Genomic DNA, 18,559 nt, shown 5'->3' with positions numbered 1-18,559 from the left:
ACACCATTCATGAAGATCACTAATTCTTTTTTTTTTTCAGAGAAAACAATAGTTCAGTAGGAAAAGCCTTGGTTACAGATCTGTAATGAAATTTGGGGTTTGATTGGCAAAGATACTGGAGTGGTTTGCCATTTTCTTCTTCAGCTCATTTTACAGATGAGGAAACTGAGGAAAACAGAGTTAAGTGACTTACCCAGGGGTCAAACAACTAGTAAGTGTCTGAGGCCAGATTTGAACTCAGGAAGATGAGTCTTCCTGATTCCAAGCCCAGTGCTCTATCTACTGTACCACCTAGCTGCCCCCTAGAGTCAGAGGACCTGGGTTCAAATCCTGCCTCTGACATTTACTACTTGTGTGTCCTTGGGCAAGTAACCACTAGAAACTTCTGCTTCTTGGCCTGGAAAATAAGAATGGCCTCCAAAGCACCTTCTGGCTTTTAGATGCTACAATTCTCTTATTCACTGCCCCTTCTTACCTTCATCCCATTACCTCAATTTCCATCTCAGGTTTTGAAAAACAGGGCATCTGGATGTCAAAGAGGCAAGAAGACACAAGTGCATAAAACAAGAAACATGAGTGTTCTCTCTTTTTATTGAAAAGGAATCATTTCTATTCTAGCGCAAACACTGTATATTTTACAACATAAAGCAAGATATAATTTACATAATACATTTCTTATGAGGTCTTTCTACCCCTCAATGTTGTTCCCTTTTCATTTCATCACCTCTCCTGGTTTTATTTCTATTGTGGACCAGCATCTTGTTACATGGAGGGGTGAGGCTGGCAGATAGATAGTCTATATATATATATATATTATTATTATTATTATTATCATTATTTGGGTATGGTAAAAGTGAGAAACGGGGAGATGCCTCAAGCTTTGTAGTGCCCAAGTTCCCGGTTGGCACCTGACCCAGGAGCCAGAGGGCTACTCCTCTAAATTCCATATAATACTTGCATTTTAAAAATAAAAGAAAATAAATGCACAAAACCATAGTGTTTGTACTGTTATAATTCTTGGTGAACTGCAAAGAAAATGGATGCCAGCGCTTTGGTTTCTCCAGCAGGAAAAATTTTTCATGGTTGATTAGCATTGGTGGCATTTTGAGGTGTCTGGGAATTGTAGGCCCAGTCTTAAGATTTATCCAACTAGCACTCTGGTTGTGTGTTCAGGATTCTCTGTTCTTCACTGGCAAAGGATATCAAGCTGTTTTAGAAAAATCTCATTTTGAAATGATCCTCTCTCTCCCTACCTCAAGAACCTAAACACTTTGTTAGAAATAACGGTGTTTCCAACACCTTTACTGCACATCCTACCCCTTTACACCTTTAGCCCCCTACCCTCCCTGGAGGTTTCTAAATGTCCAAGATCATTCTCTTTTCACAAGACAAATCATGACCTTCTAAATCAGGTTCCTGGGCTTATTTGGACCTTGGTTTTTTCCAGGAGCTACTAGAAACAAAACCAAGGAACCTAAGTAAGAAATGAGTATAGAGATCCTTACATTTGACATCCCCCAGCAGATAGTTCAGGGGCGCAGTGAGAATTCTCTCAAGTGGGTTGAGAGAGAAGGGAAAGTACTCAGTTGCAAACAGTATGATATCATACGAACCTCCTTTGTACCCACCAGGATACACACAGAATCACAAGAAAGATTTAGTGACAGCATGAGGGAATACATATTTGGTTGGATGGCAGTCCATGTGAAGTAATGAAAGATTGTCATGACGAACTCAACCTGATGCGTAAAGGACATGACTGGTCTACATGGGGCATGTTCAGAACGTTGCAGCCTCTGCATGGTCTTCACCACCTTGGCCCTCTGCCAGGGATTCTTTGCAGATCAATCTCAAGTGTTTTAATGATTTGCAATTTATAATGCTAGAGCCAAGCTGCTCAGGAGAAGTATGGATGAAAAACAAGGGTTGACAAAAAGAAGGCATTCCGGGTATTGTCATACTGATTCTCATATAGTCAATGCAAATTACCCTTTTGGCCAAAAGACATGGTGGTTGAGAAATCTGTGAGTTTATATCAGTCTCCCCATTTCCCAGTATACAATTATAATTGTTTATAATGAGACAGCATTTTCTTGCTAGAAAATAAGGGCACCGTCTTTCCTCCCAGGTGCTACAAAGTGAAGAAAGGAATGACTGAACAAATAATTAGAACCTCACAACACCCCTGTGAGGTAGGTTAGTATTATGAAACCCATTTTGCAAACAGGTAAATTAAGGCACAGCATGGTGATAGAACTTGGTTGAGGTTTCCTGGTAAGTTGGGAAAATCAACTTAAATTAACAAAACCATAAAAGTATCTGTGCTCCCAATTGCAAGTATTATTGGTTAAAAATCTCTTTTTAAAGAAATAGCCTTTTAAAATTGGGGGTTTGTTCTGTTTTTTTTTAAGGAACTGGCTTCTAAAAAAATGTTTTTCTGATTGCTGTTGGTTGAAGAAAAGATGTATGATTAAATGGCTTTTCTTCTTCTCTTTAAAATAATTCCCACTGTAGAGCAGGTCTTCTCATCATTCCATATGAAACCAACCTCTTCAGAAAAGGGTCTTATTTCCATACTCTCAGATCAAGCTGTGATCCATTTAAAGTCACACTGCATCAATGAAATCTATTTTGAAAGGGTTGCCCTATATGGCCTTAACTGGAATTATGTAATGACAAAGAAAATAAACTAGGAGCCTAATTACTGGTAATTGTTCCCTTCATTAGAGATACACAAAATGGTGGTAGCCTCACTGACAACCCTGATGTTTTCATCTTCATTGCATTAGATTTTAGAAACCACGAAACCAAGCTTGTAAGAATATTATATATGTATATAATATATATAAATATATACAGCATATATATAAATGTGCATCTGACTATCCTTTTATCCATGGCACCAAGGAAGCAGTGGGCAACACCAGTTACAGATCTGAGTCTTTGATTCTGCAAGGGCAAGTTTTCCATCTCTCTTAAAAATAGGGTACTTCCCCCCTTCAAAATGGCTAATTGTGAACTTGTGGCTCTTTCTAAACCCAGAATGGCTGATACTTTCGGGAATGGATGGGTCATGTTTTATATTGTTATTGTTTTAAATAAGGCTTAGTGCTTTGAATCAGCCAGGTAGGAAGAGATCAGGACAGGCTAATGACCCACTTTGGACATTGCTGCTGTTTTCCAGACGCTATCCCTCAAAACTTACTCACACATTACAGAGGGAGAATCAGGGAGTGAGTCAGGTTTCTGGGGAGACAGGCAGGCACTTTAGAAAAACTTTGGCAATCTTGAGAGCCCTCTGAGTTTTTTAGACACTGAGCTGGGCAGGAGGACAGGGAAGGCACTAAGGCTCAAGATGGGTCAGCGGTATGACGCTAGGCACTCTTTTCTGCATGTCTATATAGTTCTGCTGTTATGAATTAAAAAAAACTTAGAATAATGAGGGATGGGGTGGACATAGCTGAAGAAGCTTGCATTATACTGAGCAAAGCATAGATGAATGAAAACAAAAATAATCAAACACGGGAACAAATGGTAGTGATATCCCAAAGGGAGAGGAAACATTTGTTAACTAATTTTTTTTTTCAGTTAGCTCCTCTCCTGCTTTTCTCTGCTATGATCCCAATGTTTAGTTCTGCATTCTTTGTCTGTCTGTTTGTGTTTGTTTGTTTTCCCCAGCAGACAAAGCAGTGAAGGGAGCAAGAAAGGTATCTTATGGTGGTTTTCTGTTTTACTTTGTTTCTGGTTTCTTCTTAGGTTTGTTTTTGAATGTTTTTGTTTGTTTTTCTCAGTTGACTGTTGGCACCTGGTTCCTCTGTAAACTATATTCCTTTGCCTTCAGTCTCAGGTTGGCAATGCTGTTGGCCATGTTCATGCCCTGCGCAGGGCTAGTGTTGGCACATGTAGCAGGATAAGTAGCCATGGCACTGTAGGGACAAAGGAGAGAACAGGGAGAAGAAGAGGCATTAGTCTCAGGAAGCTCAAAGTCTTTGCCATATGACACTTGGAAACCAATTTCAGTGGTTGGGGGTGGGAGTGGAGAGAACAGATGGGCTGGGGGTGGGGTGAGAAGAAGGAAAGGCATTTGCTGTGTTGGCTCCAGTGAGCAGTGATTAATTTCCAAGAGGGAAAACTTGCTGTTGAATGGCAAATGTGTTTCATCAGTTAACCATGCAAAATACTTCTCAATCTCCCTTCCTACTCCTGATCTTAGGAAGCAGCACTGGGGGAAGCCAAGCACTTAAAAACAAGTTCTGTGGGCTGAGAATATGAACCACCATCACCCAACAGTCCAGAACTATGTTGTCAATAGCTCTGCATGCCTTAGAAAATGGGTCCACATAGCTCATTGTACCCAGGACCAGGTCCTAAGACAATCACCATTTCAGGGATTTTAGGTCTATAAAGTCCCCTTCCTAACCACTAATCAAACTAACAAACATCTTCTTTTTGAATACATCCTTTGGAAGTCTCCTCCAGCATTAACAGCTCTGAATTCAGGCACCAAAATCTCAAGGGTTTTTTTTTCTTCTAGTTACACCCATCACTGAGAAGTACACGAAGTTGCATTTCATTGTCAAAACTTGTAATTAAGACCTCAAGACCTCAAAGCTAGAGCGCTGAAATTTGTAATTAGCGGTTTTGGGTTAGCTTTAGCAAATGCACATGTATGCACTTACATGTCCTTAAGAAGAAAACACATATACAAACATACCACATAAATGTCTATAAAGTTTGCTATAGAATATTCATCACTTTTAACCTCTTCAAAAAGAGACATTTAAATGCAATGAAAATGCTCCTAATTTTTTTTTAATCCAACAAAATCCCTTTCAACTGGAAAGGGTGCTCATATATGGAATGACATGTGGTTTTCTGTCCCTTACATTCCAACAGAATTCCATCAGCCACCAGGGAGTTTCTCATTCCAAGGCTTAAGTGGTAAGACCAAAAAAGAGAGAAAACTGAGGCTGAGAGACAGATAGAATATATCATCAATAAGCATTTGTTACATGACAGAGGAAAGAGAGAGAAGGCTCACAATGTAGACAGCAACTCCCCCCTTTACCTCCAGAATCAAATATGATATCCTTTATGTGGCATGTAAAGCTCTTCACAAACTGGCCCCTTCCTCCTACTTTTTCTTACATGTTACTTCCCTCTGTGGACTCTACTATCCAGCTCCACAGGCCTATTGCAGTTCATCGAATAAAAATCTCCACCTCTCAACTCCAAGTCTTCTGTATGGGCTCTCCCTGGTGCCTGGAATGCTCTCCCTCCCCTTCTCTACTTCTTAGAGTCCCTGGCTTCTTTCAAAACTCAACTCAAATACTATCTTCTATGAACTACTTCTTGGGTCCTTGCCCCACACCCAAATGCTGAAGCTCTTTCATTTGAGGTTACCTTTCATCTATGCATGTATCTTATATGTAGCTATCTACTGATATTTGATCTCTCCTATGTGAGGTCCTTGAAGGTGGAGATAATATTTTTACCTTCCTTTGTAGTCTTAGTTCTTAACATAGTGCCTGTTAAATGCCTAATAATTGCTTGTTGAATAACTGACTGACATTCCATAGGTTGAGAAGCTCTCAAGCCATTTCATGTGTGTGAGTGTGTACACACTTTTATAGCTATATATATACATATACATATATGCATGTGTATATACACATGTATACACACACACATATATGTAGAGACAGAAAGACAATTATCTTGCAAGTAGTAGGTGCTAGTGAGATGTGTTGGAAGATGAGATTTCTTTCTTCTCTCTTACCCATCACTGTTGAGTATCATCGTGGCAGCTACAAAGGTAGTTATACCATTCAGAAAGACCCGATAAAAGACAACTACAGGTCTCATCCCCCTTTCAAGCTGTGCCTTTCCAAACATGCCAAGGAATCCTATTCAATTTAAAATTCCATAAACATATAGTCTTGAATTCCCATGTGAACCAGTAGATCATCAGGATTTGAGATCTATACTCATCATAGGTGGTGTGGTCAGCCTAATATTGTTCTAAATTTTAAATTATAAAGCTTCTTTTTAATCTACTTAGGGGAAAGTTAAGAGAGCTTGAAAACTTGGGGCTGCTACCTCATACATATCCCATAAAAGGAGACTTTGTAATAGATTTGAACTTTCATATTATGTAGCATTGATGAATACCAGTCTTCTTTTATGAGAGTTAGGGAGAAATTGAACAGACCGAAGTTCTCCTTTTATGTTTTCTTGGTTTGCTCTGGTTTGGTTCGTTTGTTTTTGCCTTCATCCTATCAGGTCTGCTCATTTAAACTTCATTTTTATGGGGTGATTTGGCAGGAGAGGGAGGTCAGGAGATAAGACTTCAATAAGAGGAGAAAAGCATGGCTCTTTTCTCTATCAAGAGGGGGGAAAGAGAGTCTACCAATGACCCCAGGGAAATAGTTCTATTGAGAAGTGATGATAGCGTTAAGATTTTGATGAAGATTTTGATCTCTGGCTAGGTAACTAACTGGCAAAGTTACTTTATTACTGGCTGTGTTTGTCACTGGATATTTTTGCCTAAGTATCTAGACGCCACCATAGTAAATTTTCTGATGGCTCTAAGGTTCTTTCTAAGTAAGGTATCACACTAAAATTTTCTTCAACATGAAAGCTGACCAGCACTTCTTTATCTTAAAGGAAAATTATGGAAATGAAGTGCATCTTTTGAGCAGGAGAACATGGCTTCATGAGTTCACCTTCATCCAAATAGTAATAGATACTACTGAACAGTACTAGATAATACATTTTCATCAAAAATTTGTTACAGTAGGTCCCATAATATTTCAAAACTTCATTTTTTCATGAAGTTTTCATTTCTTTATTTATTTAGTATTTTCTGATGATACACAAAATCACTGTGGCTGATTATAGTCACTACTCTTGGAATGACAACCATAGGTGACTTATGAAGACTGCAATATTCTGGGGGTATTGTGTGGTTATAGTAGTTAGTGTTCACAAAGCAATTTTTTAATTAGTAATGAACTGAATTTTTCAGTTCCATACTATGTACATAGATGGTATAACTTCCATTCTGTTCCTGATGTTTAGAAAGCCAGACAAGAGATAGTGAATAATGTCAGAATGACCTGGGTTCAGTTCCTGCCTCTGACACAAACCATGTGACCATGGGCAAGTCATTTAACCTCATAGTGTCCTCAGGCAACTATAGAAGACTCTAAGGTAAGATGGCTTGCTAATCTACATCCATGAGGGAATTTCCACACTGGAAGTTCCCCACATTAATGAAATCACAGATACCAACCAAAATAGGCTTATAAATTCATGAACTAGAGTTAAAAGAAGTGACCCAATTTCTCTGGACATCTTATAGCATCAACCCAATCAATAGTAGAGAGTCTGAAATACCAAACTTCTGCTCAAGTCACTAGAAAACAGTTACTCCCTCTATAGCCATAGACTCCAGGGGCATTTTGTATATGTCAGAAGAGTCTTGTCTTATCCACAGGGATTTACATCTCCCTTTTAGCTAATAGTAATGTCTCCTTTAGACTATTGACTTGCTTATAAACACTCATAATCCACAGAAAAAGGGAGTGTGTGAATTGTGCTTCTGGGTTGTTTGGTGCCTTTTAACCGAATGACATTTCAACAAAGGGGTTAAGGGTAGAAAGGAAACAACTTGATTCTTAAAATGTTAGAGGTGAGAAGGCATTGGATGCTCACAAATCCAAGAGGGTCTATGTAGGACCACTGGATTTTCAAGCCATCACGTCGTCTATGGTCTTTTCTCAAGAAAGAAAAAAAAAGTGCTTCAGAGATTAACTTTATTTTCCTTTTTTCAAGTCAGAAAACATACAGATATGACTACTTATATTCTCATCTTGTCTTCCTGCCCTGTGGAACTGTCCAAAACCAGCCAAATAGTACCATTTTCTACATAGAAAATTCCTGGGATAAGAATGCAAGAATAAACTTGAAGGTTGTTTTGGTTTTGGTTTCTGTGACTTAAAAAGACCTCATGAAAACAGCTGAATTTTGGGTTAGTATTAATTGTGGAGCTGAGCTTGTCTTTGTCATGCCTTATTAATAAGAATCATGCATTTCTTTTGATTTCAGCCATTAATGCATTTCCCTTTTCTCTTCTCTCCTGTAGAATTAACACATGACTTAATTCTGTGGGAAAGGATGCCTTTATAGGACCTTGGCCACAGCATTAATTAAACTTGGTTCTGAGATTATACTTTCTTTTAAACTATCCCCAGAAATGTCTTTTTTTTTACTTTGAAGAGTACATTAGGGAAATAGGGTTGAAAAATAATTACATAGGTTGCATCTACTGAATCAACAAATTTGTCCAGGAGAAAGGATATTTCAAGGTTGAACTAAACTTAAATATAGCAAGCTTGAAGTCCTTATGTGAAAGCTAATGACAGCAGTGGCTTAGCTGAGCAGATTAGACAGCTGGCTGCCTATTTGGGTCTTGGGGTCTTGATTTTTTTGTCAACTATTTGAAATATTGTCTAGTTGATGACTTGGAATTTGGAAGACCAGGGTTTAAATATTGCTTCTGGCCCTTACTCACTATGTGACCTTGGGCAACCTTCATCTGTCTCTGGGACTTCCCTAAGCCAGCCACGAAAGCATAGATAGGTTTGCCAACTGTGTTGGTGGAGAGAATTCCCTTATAAGGAGTTGCCTACATTGGCAAAGTCACATTTCCTTCACATTCGTGTATTTGCAAGAGATTAAGAGCATTTACCATGTCTGGGTCTTGGTTCAGTGGAATCATATTAACTTTGTCAGGTGGTTGTGTAAATAATTATCAATATACATGTGGGGAAAAGAGATATTTAGCATGGCTATCAACTTTAAATTTGTTTTCACATGTAACTTTTGGAAATATACCTTATTTTAAGATAGAAAGAGTGGGTTAATGAGTTGACTTGTGTGAGATTGAAGAGGATGCCAGAAACTGAGCCAAGTTTTTCTGACTCCTGTCTATACAGTGCTAAAAAATAATGTAGTAATGCAAAAGTTGGGATGGGTCATAATGATCTTTATACTTTTAACTTATTCTGATTGACCTCAGCTTAGTTTTAAGTTCAAATTTAAGTGATTCCTATTGTTCTCCTAGACTTCAATGGGAATTAGAACTGGAAAACACAATATGGCTACTGGGACCTACTCTTGCATGTAGGTTTCCCAAAATAAAGACTTGCTAAAAATTAAAGTCAGATAAGGAGTTTGAAGAAATTTTTAGGGGTTTTGTTGAGATTTTAAAATTTTGTCTCCTAATTCTTTGACAAAGAATGTTATTCAGTCCTTTGTCTCCCCTCCCCCGCCCACGTCACTCTCCACATACAAAACCCACACCTGTGTAACACTATCTTAAAATGTTACCTATGAGGGTGTGTGCTTTACTTGCAGAGTGATGCCGGTGCTTGAACAATAGTAGCAAAGACAATGCACGTACAGCTTACTTTGTGTAAGCCAGGCTTCTTGAAAAGTTGTGTGTAAATTAAATTTTGCTCAATTAAGTCCATTCAATGCACTAGACAATCTTACATTTTAAAATGACCTCTACTTCTGTCTTTCATAATGCAAAAATCACCTTCTAATTTTGTTTTTCAAATTTTCAAATTTGAATGTAAGCTCCTTGAAAGCAAGGAATGTTCTATTTTGGTCTCTGCTTGCCTAGCATTCAACACAACATCCTGAACATCAGAGGCTTTAACAAGTGCACGTGAATGACTATTTCAGTCTAGTTTCCCAAAACAGGCTACACTTGTGCCATGCTCTGTTAAATGTCACTATTTCTTTGTTTAATTCTTCCACTTAGAAGTAATATCTGATAACTTTCATAATTTGACTCATCTAGATACTTGCTCCAGAAAAAAAATAACTTGTAGTTGCCTAGCATCTTTCCTTGTTTCTCAAGATGTTTAGAACCTACCCTAATTCTTCAAACCCTCATGTAAAGTAGGTCATGGAAATCAGGAAACAATATCATATAACAGAAATGTTGCTGGATTTGGACCTGGAGGACCTGGGTTCAAATCCTAGTGCTATCATTAACAAACTACATGTGTGATTGTGAGCAAATCACTTAACACCACCGGGTCTTGGTGGTCTTATCTGTAAAGTGAGGGGCATGATTAAATTGACTTCTCAAATTCCTTCCAGCTCTGAAGCTATGATTCTATGACCAAAGAACAGATTGATTGTCTGACCTGGCTCAGGTCAAGTGCAGAATAAGGATTAGAAGTTCAGTCTGTTATGGTAGTCTCACCCAGACTCTGTCTCCAAAAACTGTCCCTGCTCTGACAATTCTAGCAGCCAACGGAAGGACGCGTTCTGTTTTGTTTGTTAATGGCATTCCCCACCCAAGCACCTCACTGCTTAAGCTTCTGGGAACATAAATATAAATGTGCCTCTTCCTGAGCACACTACTCCCCATTCAAACCCTGCCCAAGATACCGCCCCCTTCCCCCACTGACAAGTTACCTTTTCAGTGTCTTCCGTTAGAATCCGTTATGAAGCCCCTCGTGTAAACAACATCTTGGGAGGGACGAAGATCTATTTTTGAAAGTGTGAAAGGGAGAAATGAGCCAAACGAGTTCAGCAGATGTCAGGCAGCACTGTGACCACGATCACATGAGGGGACAGGGAGCAGGATGAGAAAAACTGGGGAGGGATGAGGTGGACAATTAATGGTGTCAACCCCACTCTTTTATTGTCATTCTGGGAAGCTTTGGGATTCCAAGCCTTTCCCCTGTGAATGACTCCAAAGCTGCCAAAGAATTCACCCACAGGAGAGACTGACTGTAGACAGGAGTCCCTCATCTACTCCTCCTCAAGTGAAACTCAGGAGCCCAGGGCTTACCACTATCTACCACCCTGGGAGACAAATCATCACGGGGGCTAGAGAATGATTTCCACAGCAGTGGGAGTCTCCCTTTTGCCAATTCCACAATTTACCTAGGCAAATAATTCCAATCTAGGTCATAAGGAAAAAAAGAGTGTTGGACTGACTTCTAAAGTCCCTTCCAAATCTAAAAAAATCTGATGACCCTAAGGTCTCCTACCATAGTATAGATGTCTTCAGAATCTTGTTAAAGCTAGAGAAAAATGTTGTGAGGACCATTAGAATATGTTTCTGGAGAGCAGAGACTATTCCGTTTTTGTCTTTGTATCCCTATTGCCTAGGGGGCTGCACATAGCAAATTAATAAATGACTGTTCATTTAGTGATTGGTAACAAGATTTTTTTTCTCCCCTTGATGACTCTGTAATGCTTCAGATAGGGAATTGAATTGAAATGGAACGCAGTGAGCTAAAAAGGTTAAGTAGCAACATGGTATATTGGTTATTCCCTAGTCACCTATGACTTCCATCTCAATCATGACCAAAAGCTAGAGGCTTTGAGGTTCTGATTTTACCTATCTTCTCCTAAAGAAAGACTAGGGGGTGGGGCGGCTAGGTGGCATAGTGAATAGAACACCGGCCCTGGAGTCAGGAATCCGGCCTCAGACACTTAACACACACAACAAAACTAGCCTTGTGACCTTGGGCAAATCACTTACCCCCAATTGCCCTCCAAAAAGCAAAAAAAAAAAAAAAAGACTAGGGAGTTTAGAAAGGTTCTGGAGGTCTCTATAAGGATTTCTGGCCTTGGGCTGGATAACTAAGCACAGCATCTCTATCTCTTTGCTAATGTACCCTGGATTGCCAACCTGTTATCTGTCAGTTATCAGAATGTCATTTCTGGTCAGAAAAATGTATCATTTAATTTATAGGAAAGATAAGGGGAAAAGAAAAAGTTCCTTTATACTCCACCCACTCCCGTTTTTGGTCCAAGATTATATCTTAACTGCAAATGTAGCACTGTGAGGCAGGAGGTTAAGCAGTGGAGACAGGAGTTAGGGATAATAAGTTCTAGTTCTGATGTTGCAGAGGATTTGCAATGTCACTTTGGCCAAGTCTTCAACTCCCAACTCTAGAAAGTGGGAGAAATGATTATGAGCTACCACTCCACAGAAATATCATGAGCAGCACCTGAGGAAAACATCTCCTGATTATTGTGAAACATTAGCTAAGTAACTAGGCATTGTAGCACCAGTAGTAAGCATGTCTCCAGTCCCCATCATACACAAAGATCCTAATGCTTCATTGTCTTTCCACCATTCTTTCTTCCTTTGCACTTCCTTTAGGTGTGACCGGAGAGGTCAATCTAGGGTTATATTCCTTATCTGTTTTCATTATACCACTGCTTTGCTAATGTTGGAAAACAGTAGTGTTAAAATGCTAAGATGACATTTAATTTCCCCTTAAAATTTAGACAAAAAGCCATGGAAATACCATACTTAATAGTGGGTGAGAATATGCAGGTGTAAAGTAATCATTCAGGAAAATGTGTTAAATGCTTTGTTCTACTAAGATGCTATTGATAAAATGATTGCTTGAAAGATTTACTTCATCCTTCTGTCCTGGGAGCCACTTGCTGTGTAAGATCTGGCTGATTCTATGCTATCACTCACTATGTATCCAAGAGAGGAGCTACCCAAGAGGAGACTATGAAATTATTAGTGAAAAATGCTATTGTTAGTGTAATGGAGTTAGGGGTGGCATTTTAGCTTCATTGGCATTATGAGGACATCGTGACATATCAACATTTCTCCCTCTCCTCTCTGCACCTTGAAAAGTCAGCCCTGCATCTGATATCACCAACCTCCATGTGCCCTCCTTCCAGGCACTAAGCCTTTCAGGAGACAAGCCAGGCAAGCAATGGGGTGTTAGTCAGTGTGCTAGCAAAAGATCTTAAAATGCCCCTTCCTTTACATTATACAGGCTATGCCAAAAGTCTTGGTGTAGTTTAAATATTTGATTATAATAGCTTAAAAGGGCACTGAGACTTTTGAGCCACCCTGCCTATAGTGTTATCAATTTAAATGTTATATGCACACTCAGGACATGCTCAGAATAAAGATGATGCAAGCACCAGGGATGTGAGCTTTTCTTATTCCTTGGTCATCTATTTCAATTTTACCCTAAGAGGGATTTCAGTCCCTGCTCCCCACCCATCCCTCTGTCCTCAGCTTTTCACCTGGCCTTGAACTCATGTCACTTGTGATTGTTTTGAATGAGATATACATATATGTATTTAGAGAGACATACATATATGTGTCTATACACATACACATGTACACATATGTGTACATACATGAACTATACGTTGCATGCACATATGTGTGTACATATACATACACATATACACACATAGAGAAGTATACTTTGTACACATCATAAAACATGCTCACCCAGTGACTCCAGAGAGCTAGTGTGATATAATGTAAAGAGCACAAGGCTTACAGTCAGAAGACTTGACCTTGAGTCCTGGCTATCCCCTACCTGCTGTGTGACCTCAGCAAGTCATTTAACCTCCATCAACCTTTATGCCTTATTCACAAAATGAAGATCATAGTATTTAGAGTGAGAATAGGACCTTGGTCCAACCCACTCCTTTTCTAGATGATGTTATTACACCTGCCCTACCTACATCAAAGGATGATTGTGAGGATCTGGTGATACAATCCACATCAAGCACTTTTTAGCATATTATAGAAATACTGTGTTATTATTTGGGCCAATTTCAAAGCATTTTATCAGTTAATAAGGTCTTGGAATCTATTGAGTTCCAAGTTCCCCAGTTATTTAATGGCCCTAAAATCTACTCATTCTTTTTGAGAAATGGAAAAGCTGGATATGGTTTGAAATATTAAGCATATATGTGATTTCTAAAAAGTATCGGAAAGACTTTTATGGTAAAACCAATGGAAAATTTGTGCTCTTAATGGTGATTTTATCTTAATTACTGGGCATGAATTTCCTCACTTATGCCAGGGAGTATACCTTAGATGACATCATTGGGAGCAGAGATGGTCAGTAATAGGATTATCCTTATGTGTGCATTTTATACATGGAAGATTGAAGGTCAAAACTCTGCCTAATGTCCAGAGCAAAGGAAGAAAAAAGAGCGAATTATTTAACACATATGTCTGTTTAGCTTTTCTGAGGATTATTCTTATCAGTTTAGGTGTGGTTTATGTAATTAGTACATTTAGCACATGGAAATCTACCTTCATATCAATCCTGACATTTTACATCAGGGAACTAAGTTCAGCAAATACATGTTCCTTCCCTAAACTTATGAAAAAGTCTTGATTATAGATAATCACCTATAGTGAGAAGCTGTGTTTGAGTCCTGGCTCCATCTTTTACCAGCTATGTGACTTTGGCTAAGTCAATTAACCTCTCTCATCCTTGAGTTTTCTCATTTGCAAAAAGAGAAACATAGGATCATGGGATTTAGAACTGGAAGGTTTATTAGAACCTTAAATCAAGCAGAAATCATTAAGTCAAACATTAGCCTTAGAAATGGGATAAATAGAAGCATAATAGATTAATGTGCTAATTGTTCTTCTTTCATTGAAAACAGACTTGGTTGGGTCATTAGCCATTACATATTTACATTGATAACCTAGGTACAGGACCAAGTAGTTCAAGAGATCACCTAAGAGACTATAGACCTACTGCTCTCTGACCTAGTCTCTACTTTGTCCCTAATTAATTACTTTTGGCTATGGGTGACACATCAGCCCACGTGGAATAATTTTAGCTGATAACAAGAGTGGTTCTTGTCTGCAGCCCTCTCCTTCCTCCTTGTCCCAGCATTAATTAACACTGGCTGCCAAGCAAAATGTGTAAAGGCTGATGTTTCTTCTACAAGAAAGGAAACTGGGTCCCATTGAGTGGATCTGGGGTGTGTGTATATGTGTGTGTGTGTGTATTTCAGAAAATGCACTTCTGGAATATTAGAGCTGCATGATGAGAATTTGGAGAGGAACTCCTTCCATTCTTATGTACAAAACACCCCCCATAACTACATCCCATCAGGAGAGCTCCATGGGAAGTAGATGAGAACTAAGAATCGGAGAGGAGAAAATCTTTAGATATTAGCCATCCCCATCTACTATGAAAGGAACTATGGTCATGAAACCAGTCAGGATTAGTTTAGGCTTGCTTTTTTTTTTCCTTTTTTTGCTTTTTATTCTAAAACCTGTGTTTTCAACATGACAGTTGCCTTCTGTACAGCACTCAGAGCCTCAACTTCCTTGACATTATGCAAGTTCCTATTTGACCACAATATTACAGGAATCTCTTGGATTTGTACTGGGGTGGGGGTGGGAGGAAGATTTATTCCAGGATGCTTGCAGGGGGGAAACTGGGCAAGTCTTAATCATCTTTTCTGTGGTACCCTCTCCCCACTCTCTCCCTTTTCAGTGTTCATGAGTCCAAGAAGAGCCTGCTGATGGCCTGACCCTCTCTCTTCTGCCCCAAACCCTGCTCCTGGGGCAACTAGTATTCTCCTGCAGAAAGCTGGGGGTGCCAACAAGATGAGTGTCTCTGGAGAGGCTAACCCAGAAAGAAATTTCGGTCAGCCACACAGGCAGCATGGATACGACTGCGGTAAAGCGTGTGGAAGTGGAGCAAGGGAGAGTGTGCCATTCATTTATTCATTCATTCACCTGTACGGAGAGGCGGTCCCCCAGGAAAGATAGTCGGTGGGCCTTGGGGCAGGACGAGGTACGATGGGCTGCTCAACGGCAGTCACGTCCCCTGAGTAGGATTTGAGGAGGGAAGCATTTTTATTAGCCAGCATGGCTCTCTCGTTCCTGCGAAACTTGGCTCTTCGGTTTTGAAACCACACCTGGAAGGAAGGTGATAGAGAGAGGAAGACAGAGAAAGGGGGAAAAATAGTTACAAACATGAAGCTCTCTCCCTGGCTGACTCTTTACTGCTTTCCTCTAAACTTTGAGAGCTGACAACTTCTTTCCTCCTACTCCAGAGCTCTGATCCCTGGATCCCCAGTGATCTATGAGGAGGGATTGATTATGTAATCACTGAAACATGGTATTAAGAAGCCCTTCGGTGATTATAATCTTTTTGTCATCTTTACTTCCTTCAATTTTCCCTTAGACTCATTTCCTTCTGCATTATTGTTATGAAATATTTAGGGTCCCAACTACAACGACCTTGTATTTACTGCACTTATATATGCTTTTATGAATGTTAGTACATTCCTCAATAGAATGTAGGCTCCTTGGGGCAGCTAGGTGGTGCAGTGAATAGAGCACTGGCCCTGGAGTCAAGAGGACCTGAGTTCAAATCTGGCCTCACACACTTAACACTTACTAGCTGTGTGACCTTGGGCAAGTCACTTAACCCCAATTTCCCTGCCTTCCCCCCTCCAAAAAGACAAAAAAAAAAAGAATGTAGGCTCCTTAAGGTCAAGGACAAGGACTAGACTTGTGATGTCATTGGTATAGAAAGCCAGATGGGTACCTTTTCTATTACTTAAGCCTTAGAATCTTATAACTTGAGCCTTAGAGAGTTGCCCTGAGAAATTAAATAACTGGTCCAGTGTCACAATGCCAGAAGGTGTCAGAGATGGGGATTTAAATAGTGGTCTTCTTGGCTCCAAGATTAGCTCTCTGCCTACTGCAACATTCTAAGTGGTATAGTGGAAATTCCACTGGATTTGGAAACTCATTAATTACTAATTAGTTTGATCTGGGATCAAATACTGGCCCTGCTACTTATTGAATGTCTTTGGGAAAGACATTTCACTTTTATAGGCCTTGGTTTCTTCATTTATGAAATAACAAAATTAGGCTAGGTCAAAAAGCATCAATAAATCAAGAATTTTTAATTTTAACAATTTACTAAATACCTATTATGTAAATGATGTTGCACTAGATGTTTGGAATACAGATATAAAGAATGAACCAGTCCCTACTCACAAAGAACTTCTATTATAATAGAATGATCTTTAAGGGCCCTTCCAACTCTTAAATCCTATTATCCTATAACTTAGAAGATGAGCTATATTATCATGATCAATTTTTGACTTAATGCCCCATAAGTCAGAGAAGCAATGTGACATAATGGGTAGCAAAGATGACCTTAGAATGGGGGAAATTTGGTTAAAGTCCTGCCACTAATACATAACAGGTTGTGTGGTCATGGAAATGGTCGCTTAATCTCCCATTGCCTTAAGGAATGTTCCAAGACTATGAATTGTGTAATAAATGCAGATTCAATCATAGAGGAAGTTACCTCACTTAGTTTCATACACCAATGAAATCACAGATCCTGACTAATAATTTTTTAATGTTATTCAGGCCTTTTCCATTCCTATTTAGGTAAGTGACTAGGAGATGCAGTGGAGTGTTAGACGTGGCATGAGGAAGACCTGATTTGGAATCCTGCTCAGATACTTAGGAGTTGTGTGAGAAAGTTCCTCGGCCTCAGTTTCCCCATCTGTAAAATGGATATAGTTTTAACAGCTCTCTCACAGCATTGTTGTGAAGATCAAAAGATCAAATAAAACCCTTGGGAGCACTTAGTGAGTTTTAAAGTGCTATATAAATGCTGGTTTTATTTTTTATCATCTCTAAAAAGGGGGAGTGAGAAGATATTTTTTTCCCTCAAAAGCAGTGTCTTTTTTTCTAACGTGAAAACCTGAGTTTTAAATGGATGATTACATAAATACAGAATTACAGCATTTAAAGAGCTGAAAAGAACTTATTAACTTTAGAGCTTGCTTATTTAATCTGATTTTTGGCCATCGTTTTTGGAAGCCTGATGTAGCACAGTAGAGGGCCCACACATACTGGAAATGCCACTGTCCCATCCTTCCTTCCCTTATTGTCTTCCCTCATTACTTCTGCTTCTCTTCTCACTAGTTCCTCAATCCTTTGCAATATGGGTTCTGGCCTTCTTGTTCAACTGAATCTGTTGTTAAGTTTCAGACCAAATTACTAATGAGCTCTTTATTATGAAATCTGATGACCTTTCCCAAGTTCTCACTCTTCTCAACTTCTCTGCAGCATTTGACATTGTTCATGACCTCTTCCTATGTACAGTCACTTTTCTGAGTTTTTGTCAAGCTGCTCTTTTGATTTGTCCCTTCTTGTTTTGCCTTTCTTTCTCAGTCTCCATCTCCTCTTCCACAACAACCCGGACCTTCTTCTCTCTCTACACTTTCTCACCCAGTGACCTCGTCAACTCCCACTGGGTACATAATCAGTTCTGTGCCAAAGACCTTAGATCTACATCTCCAATCTAAGTCTCTCTCCCATACATTCCCATCCCACATCACCAGGCAGTTTCCTATAGACATCTCAAACTCAGCATGTCCAGGACAGACCTTATTTTTCTCCCCAAACTCATCCCTCTTCTAAACTTTTCTCCATCTTTAAAGGGTATCAGCATCTTCCTAACCTCTCAAGTTCTCAGCCTCTGTGTTATTCTTAACTCCTCACTTTCACTCTTCCTATATTCACACACTTAGCTACATTCAAATACCAAATCTTGTATTTCCACCTCCTCAACATCTCTGGATTTGAACCCTACTCATACATGTGCTTATGACTACAACCCTGGTTTGGCTTCTCATTTCTTCTTCTTCTTCTTCTTCTTCTTCTTCTTCTTCTTCTTCTTCTTCT

At 39.3% G+C, this 18,559-nt stretch overlaps 1 protein-coding gene across 2 annotated transcripts in view; it reads right to left on the bottom strand.

Annotated features, from left to right (window-relative positions):
* Nucleotides 1-573: 573 nt before the first annotated feature.
* The window catches only part of PRRX1 (paired related homeobox 1), a 106,294-nt gene continuing 88,308 nt past the window's right edge, over nucleotides 574-18,559 (bottom strand). The window contains exons 3-5 of one of the 2 annotated variants that reach the window (XM_069094761.1): nucleotides 15,578-15,759; nucleotides 10,498-10,569; nucleotides 3,758-3,926 (exon numbers count right to left, since the gene is read on the bottom strand). In XM_069094761.1, the coding sequence (XP_068950862.1) occupies nucleotides 10,515-10,569; nucleotides 15,578-15,759 (237 nt within the window). In that variant the 3' untranslated portion in view covers nucleotides 3,758-3,926; nucleotides 10,498-10,514. Of the gene's footprint in view, nucleotides 3,927-10,497; nucleotides 10,570-15,577; nucleotides 15,760-18,559 lie in introns of both variants that reach the window. The other variant, XM_069094760.1, reaches the window with a different exon arrangement.

The sequence above is a fragment of the Petaurus breviceps genome, unplaced genomic scaffold, assembly GCF_028583685.1.
Source record: "Petaurus breviceps papuanus isolate PSGF00001 unplaced genomic scaffold, PetGlider_PUasm1.0 220, whole genome shotgun sequence".
Taxonomy (NCBI): Eukaryota; Metazoa; Chordata; class Mammalia; order Diprotodontia; family Petauridae; genus Petaurus; species Petaurus breviceps.
Note: the sequence above shows the minus strand (reverse complement) of the source record. Positions and strands in the feature narration are given on the sequence as shown.